Source organism: Ovis aries, chromosome 17, assembly GCF_016772045.2.
Source record: "Ovis aries strain OAR_USU_Benz2616 breed Rambouillet chromosome 17, ARS-UI_Ramb_v3.0, whole genome shotgun sequence".
Taxonomy (NCBI): domain Eukaryota; kingdom Metazoa; phylum Chordata; class Mammalia; order Artiodactyla; family Bovidae; genus Ovis; species Ovis aries.
Genome location: NC_056070.1, coordinates 65,217,449 through 65,229,941, shown reverse-complemented (window position 1 = coordinate 65,229,941; position 12,493 = coordinate 65,217,449). Strand labels below are relative to the sequence as shown.

Here is a 12,493-nt window from a genome sequence, read left to right as displayed (position 1 = left end):
TGTAGCCTGGGTTCTACCACTAACTTGCTGTGTGACCTCAGGCAAATAACCTTCCCTTTCTGCCCCTCACTGTTCCCTTCTAAGAAACAGGCCCTGTGCACACCATTCTGATGGCCTCTATCTTACATATCTGATACTTTCAGCAGCCTTAGCTTTTTTTAATTTAAAAATTAATATGTATTTATTTGGTTGTACCGGGATCTTCAGTTGCGACGTGTGGACGCTTAGCTGTGGCATGAGGGATCCAGTTCCCTGACCGGGGATCGATCCTGGGCGCCCTCCGTTGGGAGCGTGGCATCTCAGCCACTGGACCACCAGGGAAGTCCCTCAGCAGCCTTTATCTTCTGACTGTCCGTCTTACACAGCAGCTTAGGAACTCACTCTGGTATGCACTAGGAGCATAATCCATGTCTATGGGCTGGGAGTCAGACCAGTGTTAAGGTTCACCTCCCCTAATCCCTGTAGTGAAACGCATGGGGCCACTGTTCTAGTTACTATCGTTTCACAGAGGAGGATACCAGCACATGCAGGGTTAAGAGCCTGGCAAGGCCATGCCACGCGTAAGGAGAAATGCTGAGAAGTTTTGGGGTGATTGCTTGTCCTGTTCTTGCTGCTGCTGTCAGCAATGACTTGGCTTTAAAAGACTTCACATACTGCCTAATCTGCTCATCGAATTAAAATATCCTGGGTGATGATCTTTAAAATAGCTTCGATTTTGCTTACATATCTAGGACTTTTCATTTGCTTACATTGATTAAATTCATGATCTAGTTCAGCTTGGTAGACATTGTTCCATTTTTTTCTGACAATGGCTCATAAGGAACAATGGACAAAGGAAACCTCAGGGACATCCTTCAGGCCTCATTTAATGCCAGCATGTTTCTCTCACCCCTGAACTTTGATTGGAGTTAGAGAATTATTATGATTTTTATCACTTGCTAAAATCTTCTAGGTCTTGATCTTCTAAGTCTTTAATTGGTAGGTATGCTAGCAAGCCCTGAAACAGACATGCATATTAAGTTTTTTGCAAATAACAATGTCCAGGAGAAAAAAGAAAGCCAGGGATCTGTATCTATATTTATATATCAGCTCAGTTCAGTTGCTCAGTCGTGTCCAACTCTTTGTGACCCCATGAATCACAGCATGCCAGGCCTCCCTGTCCATCACCAACTCCCGGAGTTTACCCAAACTCATGTCCATCAGGTTGGTGATACCATCCAACCATCTCATCCTCTGTCGTCCCCTTCTCCTCCTGCCCCCAATCCCTCCCAGCATCAGGGTCTTTTCCAATGAGTCAACTCTTCACATGAGGGGGCCAAAGTACTGGAGTTTCAGCTTCAGCATCAGTCCTTTCAATGAACACCCAGGACTGATTTCCTTTAGAATGGACTGGTTGGATCTCCTTGCAGTCCAAGGGACTCTCAAGAGTCTTCTCCAACACCATAGTTCAAAAGCATCAATTCTTCGGTGCTCAGCTTTCTTCACAGTCCAACTCTCACATCCATACAACACTACCGGAAAAACCATAGCCTTGACTAGACAGACCTTTGTTGGCAAAGTAATGTTTCTGCTTTTTAATATGCCATCTAGGTTGGTCATAACTTTCCTTCCAAGGAGTAAGCATCTTTTAATATCATGGCTGCAATCACCATCTGCAGCGATTTTGGAGCCCCCCCAAAATAAAGTCTGACATTGTTTCCACTGTTTCCTCATCTATTTCCCATGAAGTGATGGAGATATATATTTCCATATACATATGTGTGTATATGGGCATGTGTATATATGTATTTTTACATACATAAAATATTTTTCGGGGAATTCCCTGGTGGTCCAGGAACCAGTGCTTTCACTGTCATGGGCCCAGGTTCAATCCCTGCTCAGGGAACTAAGATCCTACAAGAAAAGCAGTGTGGCCAAATATATAATTTATGTATGTGTATATATATATATATTTCTGGGGGGGGGCTTCCCTTGTGGCTCAGCCAATAAAGAATCCGTCTGCAATGTGGGAGACCTGGGTTCCATCCCTGGGTTGGGAAGATCCCCTGGTGAAGGGAAAGGCTGCCCGCTCTGGTATCCTGGCCTGGAGAAAGAACTCCGTGGACTGCATAGCCCATGGGGTGGCAAAGAGTCAGACACGACTGAGCAACTTTCACTTTCATTTATATTTATGTACTTAAAGATATATCCCCTAAAAAAATAAGATCTTGCCCAAGGTCACCCAGCAAAGGAGTGGCAGAGACGGGGTTTGAGCAGAGCTGGGCAGCCAGACAGCAGAACTGACATCTGTGGTTTCCCAGGTTGTGGCATGTGCTCAGATGGCTGTGGGCCGATGGGCAGTGTCCCCAGCCACCTGGACGGAAGCTGATGGGCCCCTCCGTGGAGCCAAGACCGTGAGAGGGGCCTGATAGCTTGTCCTTCGTGGAGAGACACTCCACAATCACGAGGTTGAAAGGTCTTCGGGGAGGAAGAAACACTCCCACATATACGTACACCCTCTGTATGTGCTGAATCCTGACTTCAGGGACACGCAGGGCCCGTGGCTCTAGCCATTGTGAAGGTGCAGTGAGCACCTGGCAGTGGGGGCCTCACAGGTTCAAGGAGAGGGAGAGGGCTGAGTCACACTCCGAGCCCCGGGCCTGCCTGCTTTGCTGAGCCAGCTGGGAGCGATCCTCCAGGAAGTGTCCACGCTTCTTGATTCCTTAAAGTCCCCATCCATCCTGTCTCTCTACCTGGCTGAGGAAAGGACGCGGAGCCCATCCCTCAGAGGCGAGCCCCCCGGTCGCCTGGGGTGGGGTGGCTGTGAACGGAGCCTGCGGGAGGGGATGCATCTCTCCTCGTCGACCGTGATTACCCCTTCCTGTGAAGTCGCTCAGTCATGTCCGCCTCCTTGTGACCCCATGGACTGTAGCCTACCAGGTTCCCCTGTTCATGGGATTTTCCAGGCAAGAATGCTGGAGTGGGTTGCCGTTTCCTTCTCCAGGGGATCTTCCCGACCCAGGGATTGAACCCGGGTCTCCCGCACTGCGGGAGGATGCTTTACCCTCTGAGCCACCAGAAAGTCCTCCCGGAGCACAGACGTCATTTCTAATCTCTTCTCTAATCTTTTCCCTATTTCCAAACTCCCTAGTGGAGTCCCTTTGGAATCTGAAAAACACTTTGCAGTTACGAAGGAGTGAAAGCATGACCTCTGGGGACCTCTGCTCAAAGAAAGCTGCCACGGCTCCGGGGCAGCCCACAGAGAGAAAGCCGCTTTTCAAGGCCGCCCGGGGCCACCGACTCACCGCAGAAGGAGATGATGTGGCTGCTGTCCTCGTGGACAAACTTGCGCGTGACGGCCTCCTCCATGATCTGCTTCACCTGGAAGGCAGAGGCGCTGGAGGGTGAGACCCCACTCTACCTGGGGAGCGAGCACCGCAGGCGGCTGCGCTGTCCCCGCCCCCTGAGCGGCGCTCTCGGGTTGCTTGGGACGGTTCCGTAACTGTGTTCCCTCCTCGCATTCCCCGTGTTTTCTGCAGGGCTGAGGCCCGTGGCTTCTGCTGCCCCCACACTTCACCCTGAGATGAATTCTTTTTCAGGCTCTCTGCAGAGTGGGCTTCTTTTGAGATGGCACATGAAGCGTCATCTCCTTCCCCGTCTATGCAACCTAAAGCACCCCGCCTCCAACTTCTTCCATCCCATTATAGGTCCTTCAGGGTACTTCTAGTTCTATTTCTTTGCTCACTGTCTGTCTCCAACTTCTAGAATACAAGTTCCTGGAGGACAGGGCCCCGTCTGCCTTGTTCACTGCTATATCCACGGAGCCTAGAACAGGGCCTGGTACATAGTAGGTCTCCACAAATACTTTCTGAGTGGATGAATGAATGAATGAAATGAGTATATATAAAAAAATTGGGGGGGTACAATATGAAATATCAGCCCTGAGATCCGGTAGATGAAATCCCTGCTCAGGGACCTGTACCAGCTGGACCTGTGGTCTTATTTTGGGAAACTGAGCTCAGCAACATGTAGAAATTCACCCAGAAAGGCAGACCTGGCCCAGAGTGGAGACAGATTTCAAGATGGGTGTGAGTCCCCAGGCTGTGTGCTCTCCACACTACATCCCTCAGTCGATCAATGCTCACTGAGTACGCGTGAGGGGCCAGGCACAGGGGACACGACACGGAAAGGGCAGTCATGCCTCTGCTCACAGAGGTGACCCTCTGGTGGCCTGGACGCCCATTCTGCTTTGCTGGATTCTTGGGCCCAGAGTCATTGTAGTACTTTAAGCAAAACGTTTCTCCCCTCTGGGTCATCAGTTTTCCCACCTTGAGGAGGTGGGAAGAGATGATATCAAAGCCTGGTCTCAGATCGAACATCAGCAGGGCTTGACGTGGGAGTCTGGAATCCACCCCCATCGATGGGCCCCCTTTCTGGCTGCCCTGAGGGCCACCCAGACTCATCCCGGCCAGCCCATCCACGCACAGATCTGGGTGCAGTGTCAGGCTCCCAGCGCCCTTCCTTTCTCTTCCTTCTGGTTGCCTCCTGGAGAAGAAGACAGAACTCAAAGCATCCTTAGCCGTGTTCTCTGGAAAATCATGTGGCAGTGCCCACCCTAGCTGGTATGCCACCTCCGCCCTTACACAACCAAGTCAGCACCTGCCTTGTGAACAGCTCCCAACCTCCCGGCCCAGCAAGCTCCAAGCCGGGCTCTGCCAGCGGCATTTCAAAGTCTGAACCCTAGCTAACCAAGCCTGAGGAACTAGTCCCGTTAACAAATGGGGAAACCAAGCTCAGGAAGATGAGCTAGGCCACCCAAGGCCACATGGCTAGGAAGGAGCAGAGCTGGAATTCCAACCTGTACCAGTGTTTCTCACCTTGGCTCCAGCCCCTCCAGCTGCTGCTAAGTAGCTTCAGTCCTGTCCAACTCTGCGTGACCCCATAGGCGGCAGCCCACCAGGCTCCCCCGTCCCTGGGATTCTCCAGGCAAGAACACTGGAGTGGGTTGCCATTTCCTTCTCCAATGCATGAAAGTGAAAAGTGAAAGTGAAGTCACTCAGTTGTGTCCGACTCTTAGCGACACCATGGACCGCAGCCCACCAGGCTCCTCTGTCCATGGGATTTTCCAGGCAAGAGAACTGGAGTGGGGTGCCATTGCCTTCTCCAGCCCCTCCAGCTGCTAACTGTATTTCCTCAGGCACTGCCCTGCCTAGAGGCTCGCCTTTGGCCTCCTTCACTGCTAATTCTGATCCTGGAGGAAACATCAGCTGTTTCGGTTAAACCTCCTTGCCTGAGGTCCTTACGGTGGCTGCTTTTGTAACACCCATCAGATTTATGCTGATTTTGTTAGCACCTGTCCCCCTTGCCAAGCTGGGGATCCCACGAGGGCAAGCACTCCATGTCTCCCTGATTTACAACCGTGTCTCCAGCACACAGCAGGTGCTCAGTAAAGTTGTGTTTGACTAATGAACAACTTGAAGGATCATGACTGACTTTCTGCTTGGGTAGAATATTTTTAGTCGGGGGAAAAAAAAAAGCTTTCTTGTTACTATGCGAAACACGCTCAGCTGTGTCTGACTCTTTGCGACCCCATGGACTCTGTCCAGGGGATTCTCCAGTCACTACAGCCGTGGGTACATAGAGCAACAGCGTACTGATCCCTGGAGCAAGCAAAGGCACAGAGAGGTAGAGTAACCCGCCCCGGGTCACACAGCTGGTGAGCAGCGGGTTCAGGGCTCGGATCCAGGTTTACCTCATGCCAGGGGCTGTGCTCCTTCTACAACAAGCCGTCATACAGATAAAACCAAAACAAAAAGAAAACCAAAATTAACCTCCCCGGGGAAACACGGCCACCAAGGGGAGCCTGCACGGTGTGTAAAGAAGGGTTGCAAGCAGGTGGACAGAAAGAGCCAGAATTATAGTTTCTGCGTGTATCACTGCTTCCAAAGCTCTCTCCTACCTGCCTCGCCTCTCTGGATCAGCAGAAGAATGGCATGGTAACACCCAAGCCTTGCATAGGGGAGGAAACTGAGATGGAGGAGGGAGCACACTCCTTTGCAAAGGGCAGTTCAGGGTCCTCCAAAATTCATCCACTGAAACCCAAACTTGCACTATGATGGGGTTAGGAGCTGGGAACCCTGATCTACAGCCAGTCTGCCAGAAATACAAGGAATAGCCTGAAATTTGTGATCGGTGCCTGAAATCGGGGGATGGGGGTCAGTATTATGGGACTGGGCCCTTAACCTGCAGGATCTGATGCCACCCCGGGTAGATGGTGTCAGAACTGAGTTAACTATAGGACACCCAGGTAGTGTCAGAGAATTGTTGTGTGGAAAACCCACACGTCTGGTGTCAGATTACTGTGTGGGGGACAGCTGAGAGCAAAGGAGAAACACACAAGAGGGGCGTGTTTTTGCAGCTCTCGGACTGAGCACAAGAACACTCGGCTCTGCGGGCCTGGTGTGTTTCTTTTAGCAGCAGGACAGCTCTTGCGGGGGAAGGGCAGGGTGGCGGGAAGGGTCAAAGCCTGTCTGCCCCATGCCACGGCAGGCCCCAGCTCCTTCCAGAGAGAGGGCTGGCTGCCCTCTAAGCAGGTCACAGCCCTCCTGCCGACGCCCTCCTGTTCCTCGGAGGTGGCCATCTGCCGGTCACCCTCTGGAGTGGCTCTGACGCGGGGACCCTGCTGCCCGCTGCCTCCTCCGCCACGGTGAGTGCAGAGACGACCAGGCCCATCGGCTCCCTCCACAAAAGGAAGCTCTGAGCTTCCTGAGGACACGTGAAAAATCCCTCAGCTTTGACTTCTGGTTTGGCCATCAACTAGGAGGTGCCCTGAGCCTGGCACTGCCCCTCAGGGCTGTGGTTCCCCACTCTGACCTCAAATACCTGCTCAGGATGCCTTAAACTCTTTCCCTTCCCTTTCCTTGTCACCTTCTTTCCAATCCTCTAAACTGTCACCTCCCCTAATATTACAGGCTCAGCTGTGGCCCTCCCTGGGCCCCCACCAAATACGTATCTTGAAATCCTATCCTCAGTTCCTCAGAACGTGACGGTATTTGGAGGTGAGATCTTTACAGAGTGATTAAGTGGAAATCAGGACATTCAGAGCGAGCCTGAATCTGTTATCATCTGGTGTCCTTACACGAAGAGGAAATTTGAACACGGACGGTCACAGAGGAAGAGCACGTGAAGATACAGGGAGCAGACTGTCATCGGCAGCCAGTGGGGGACACCCAACACAGACCCTTCCCGCGAGGCCCTCGGAAGGAACCCGTCCTGCCAACACCTTGATCTTGGACTTCCAGCCGCCAGAAGTGTGAGGAAATGCATTCCTGCTGTTCAAGCTGCCAAGCGTGTGGTACCCTGCTATGTCAGCCTGAGCAGACTCACACCTCTGCCATCTTCCTCTCTCTCCAGAAGGCCTGGAGCATCCCGCCCCATGGCGCTTGGCAGGGAATACCGATGAAGTGCAAGCGGGGTGGGGCCTTGGTGGGGGGTGCTTTTACTTCTTGGAGCTGCAGGAGGGCCTGGCCAAGCAAAATGAAGATTCAGAGGTCCGCTGGTGGCAAAACAGTGGGCAGGTGTTTTGCTCTGGGGGCAAAAAAACTGGGGGCGGGGGTTGCTCTGTGCACTTGAGTGCTAGCTAGAGGGCTTTCTGGTTTGGGGCTGGAGAGGAAGGAAGAGTGTGGAGTGCAGGGGCCATGGGCCTCAGGGACAGAGAGAGGAGGGCAGGGAGAGGGGTGGGCCGTGAGAAGGTTCTGATGATGTGGCAGCTGCCACAAGGCACCACTTGGATCCCATGAGGACCAGAGGCTGGGAGAGCTGCTGGCCCCTCAGAACAGGGTCACCTCAGCTGCACAGATACCCCTCCAAAGTCTCGCTCCTTCCCGAGGTCGGGGGTGGGGTGCCATACAGGGAATGATGTGGCTGTGAAGATCCAGCATCCTTGCCCTCACACGGGACAGGTCACGGGGCACTCCCAGTTCCCCACGGGGATGGTGGGAGCTGCCAGGGGCTTCCGCGGAGCCCAGCTCAGGGCCCAACTTCTCCCTCCACCCATTCCCGCTGCTCCTCCTCACCTCCCCTGGAGCTGACCCCAAGAGCGGGCCCCTGTAAACCTCCTGCATCCTGACCTCCATCTTAGCGCTGACCTCCCATCAACGCGTCTGGATAGCAATCTCCAGGGACAAGTTGCAAATGATATAAACGCAGGGGAACTCATCTGGGCAGAAGGCAGGAGAATCAGCCCTTGGGTACTGAGCTCGAGGTAGGGAGAGCCGAGGAGATGTAGTCAGACAGTCCTGGGCTGGAGGGGCCCTTAGTCCTAAGAGCCACACCCTAAGAGAGGCACCAGGTACATGCAGTGGGGACTGGCAGAGCTGCTCCAGGAGGGGCCGAGAGGCACCAGTGCCAGCTGAGAACTGGTTACAGATACAAACGCTCGGCCTCACCCTGGACCTACTGAATCAGAAACCCTGGGGTGGATATCAAGACCCCCAAGCGATCTTCTTCACACTCATACTGCACAGAGGAGCTAAGGAGATGGAGACGGAGGGTGGGAGAGAGTAGGGAAGGGTGGGGGAGGATATAAAACAGGGAACTGTCCCCAAATCCTCAAGGAGGAGATGCGGCAGTCACGGCTGTGTCCAGGGACCCTCCCCACACAGCAAGCTCCTCCTGGGAATGCCTTTCTCACACCCTGGTCAGGCTGGGGGCAGTGGTGGCTCCTGGCTCCCCAATGTTAATATCGCAGAGTGCTGCACGCTTCCTGCGGTCTCTCAGCATCCTTCCCTCGTAGTCAACAGCCTTTTATTAAATTCATCTTAATGTCCTTGGTTTGGGGGAGCCATCTGCTTCCTATCGGCACCCTGACTACACACATGCCCTGTCTCAAGTTCAAAATCTGCGGAGCAGAGAAGACTGTTTGCGTACAGCTGTGGATCCTGAAACTCAGGTCTTGAGGTCACACAGTCAGGAAGCTGGCTGCAGGGAGGAGCCCAGGGCCGGGGGGTGGGGGGCGCTGGAGGGGAGAACGCAGAGCCGAGGTGTTCTCAGCCTGAAGGAGGGGTTCTGGTGAGTAAAGACCCCTCCCCACTTCCTCTGGCTCCCAGCTGTGGGCTAGAGCGTCTCCTCAGAAGTTAATAGCAGGCCGACAGCCGGAGGCCAGGGAGGAAATGAAAAGGCAATGCCGTGGGAGCCTGCCCAAGAAGGCCACTGAGAATCCTGCAGAAGGGGGCATGGTCTTGCGGTGGGAAGAAAGAAGCTGCTGCCCACTCCTGCATGAGTTGGGGGAGACCATCCCCAAGGACTGACCAGCACTGCGGGCGGGGAAAGAGGGCCTGGCAGCCACAGAGAGCCTCTCAAACTCTTAACCACCTTCCTCCTCTCAGGCTGCCAGACATGGTCTTGAGTGTGGTCCACTTTGGAAGGAGACAGCTCAGAAGGACCACGGGGTGGTGTGGAGACAGTGTGGGTGGCAGGGTGGCATCCTGGCATCCAGTGTGACTTCCCAAGCTCGGGCCCAGGAGTCATGCCCTGTCTTGGCGGCACGGAGGCTGTGGCTGTGGTTGGCGCTGTTCTGGAGCCGCACAAACCCGTGTTCCCACCCCGGCTCAGCCACCAGTGTCCTGTGTGGGCACGGTCAGGTCACCCCCCTGCTGCCACTTCAGCGTCCTCAACTGTGAAGTGGAACCTGTCACCCTGCAGGGCTGCGCTGAGGATTAAATGGGACATTGCTGGTGAAGGGGCAGCCTGGGCCAACACACAGTAGGAGCTTTATGGCACTAAAGCGTACTCTCACTTTTTTGGGGGGTGCTTGCTATGTTCTGGGGACTGTTTTTGTAAACACAACCTTAAGGAGGCCATTTCCCAAGTTATTCCCATTTTATATATAGATGGGGAAACTGATACACACAGAATTAGCTAATCTGACCCGGGCCATGAAGAGGTGACAGGATTCAGACCCAGGGCCTGATCATCACTACACATCTGTGGATCTGTGGATCATCACTACGTGAACCTGTTCAGTGTTCATCTCTCCCAAGGAAACCTTGAGCCCCTAGGGGAGTGCCTGGACAGACCCAGGGCCTTTGTTCTAATAATACTTTGTCCCTCTTTGCAGAAGCCAGAGGCCATTGTGAAGCAAATGCTTTTGTTATTTTCCTTTTGTTTTATTATTCTGCTTTTGTTATAAACAGAATATTTACTAACAGTACCTACTAAGTGCCAGGTGAGCTGTATAGTAAGTCTGATTTAATCTGTTCAGTTCAGTTCAGTTGCTCAGTCATGTCCGACCCTTTGCGACACCATGAATCGCAGCACGCCAAGCCTCCCTGTCCATCACCAACTCCCGGAGTTCAATAGACCATTATTATCCCCTACTTTAAAGATGGATGAAGTGAGGCATGGAGAATTTATATGACCTGCCTGAAGGTCACACAGCCAGGACTTGAACCCAGGTCTGCCTGACAGCCTGTCCTGGAGCCCTGCCTCCAGCCTTGCCCAGTCGTGGGTCAGGTGCTGAGAAATCTGTGAGGCGGGACTCCTCGATGTCTCCCAACTTGGGGCTGGAAACAGGCGTTGAACTAGGAGTCAGAAGACCTGGCTCACCCGGATGTGACTCTGTTAACCACTGCGGGGACCCTTCAGAGGCGGCGGGGACCTCAAAGGTCACAGTGGTCAGGAAGCTGCAATCCCTCTCCATTTCCATTCTCAGGAGTCCTCCAACGTCAGCCTGCATTCCTCCAACGATGGGGAGCTTGCTCCTTTTGGAACCAGCTTCTCAGATCTAAGGATAGGATGTCGGGAGGCAGGTGAGAGAGGCTAAGAGCTTGGGAGGTGGAGTCACTGACCTGGGGCCAAGCCCTTGGCCACTCACTGCCCGCCTGATGCTGGACAAGCTTCCCCATCTGGAAAACGGTGTGTGTGGGGGTCTTAGCACCCCCACCTCACAGGGCCAACGCGAGGCTTGAATGAGATCGTGGACACAGTGCCTAGCACATATAGGGATTCTACAAACAGTAGTGACTCTTGAGATAACAGTGACGGTCAGGTTCACTGCCTGGCCTGGGGTGGATTTTCATGAGGGTTAGTTACTCAGCGAATGTGCAGGAACTAGGAGGCCCTTTCAGCTCTATTCGGGCGAGCAACCTCAACTTGCTCTGGCTGTGGCCTGGCCCCACCCCTCCCCCACATCAGGCCTGGAGCAGCTGCCCCTGCTCCTCCGGCCTCACCCTGCAACCACTCAGAAAAATGCCCCGCCCTCCTTCACCCCAACCTCCCTCCACCTGCAAATATTTAAACAGCATAAAAGGAGGATTCATCTCTGACGGGAGGCAGGGAAATCCGGGCCAGTCTGCACAGCTGGAAGGGGGGCTCCTGGGGGGCCCCCCAGGCCATCCTGTCTCTCTCCTCCTCACACCTGCCACCTGCCCACACCCAGGTACTCTCACGCTGCCCACCTGGAGCCCTGCCAGGCTTCAGAACACCTGCTCCTCCTCCCTGCCTCCCCATGCTGTGCTGTGTCCACCGCCTCCAAGCGCCTGGTAGGAATCACTTGGCCCAGTATGCGGGACTGTCATTAAGGGCTGTGGAAGATCCAGGCAGGGGGCCTTTAAGTGGGACCCAGCACACAGTTGCCACGGTGTAAAGGGAGGCACTTTAGTGACGTAAGAACATGGGCTTGGAGCCACCAGGCTGCGGTCAAACGCCAGCTCTGCTGTTAGCTGGGGGAATCCTAGGCCTCAGTTTCCTCACCTGTGAAATGGGGATGATGTTTTGCACCACCTCACAGGGCTATGGGGAGACTCCAAAGACAAAACAGGCACAGCGCTCAGAACTGCCCTAAAACAGAGTGTCGTATGTGGCACCTTAGAATTTATCAGGGCCTGATCGTCACTACACATCTGTGGATTTACCTGCTCAAGTAAACCTTGAGCCCCTAGGACAGTGACTGGACAAGCAGTTCGATATATATTTGGTGATCACTCTGATTATATTAATAACACTAATACCAGTATCCAGTGCTTGGGTTCCAGGCAGTGTCCTAAGCCCTTTTGATGGATCGTGTTTGCTCTTGTGTAAGTCTGGGGGTGACAAACTTCTTCTATAATGAGTCAGACAGCAAATGTTTCAGGCTTTGGGACAAGGCTGCCACGTAAAACACAGGCTGCCCAGTGAAATGTAAGTTTCAGATAAATGTATATTTAGCATAAGTATGTCCTAAAGAGTACATGGTGCATGTTTTTACTAAAACGTTAATCTTTCCCTGAAATCCAAATTGAACTGGGCGTTCTGAATTTTCATTTGCTAAATCTGGCAAACCTCTTTTCAGCCACCTATGGTCTAAATGAGTCTCTTGTTTTTACAGCTCTTTGTAATGTAGAAAGCCCTCTCAGCTCAAGAGCCAACAGGGACCCCCGGTTTACAGCACCCAGCGCAGTGCCTGTGGCCCATAGGAGGCCTAAATAAACACCCCTGGAGCTGCCACCTGCTCCTCGGAGGCCAGCGAGGAGCATTC

At 53.3% G+C, this 12,493-nt stretch overlaps 1 protein-coding gene across 3 annotated transcripts in view; it reads right to left on the bottom strand.

Moving 5' to 3' along the window:
• Positions 1 to 12,493, bottom strand: part of SGSM1 (small G protein signaling modulator 1) — a 76,064-nt gene that overhangs the window by 46,759 nt on the left and 16,812 nt on the right. For 2 of the 3 annotated variants that reach the window (XM_027956666.2, XM_027956667.2), the window contains exon 3: positions 3,285 to 3,360. In XM_027956666.2, the coding sequence (XP_027812467.1) occupies positions 3,285 to 3,360 (76 nt within the window). Of the gene's footprint in view, positions 1 to 3,284; positions 3,361 to 10,584; positions 10,763 to 12,493 lie in introns of all 3 variants that reach the window. The other variant, XM_042234738.1, reaches the window with a different exon arrangement.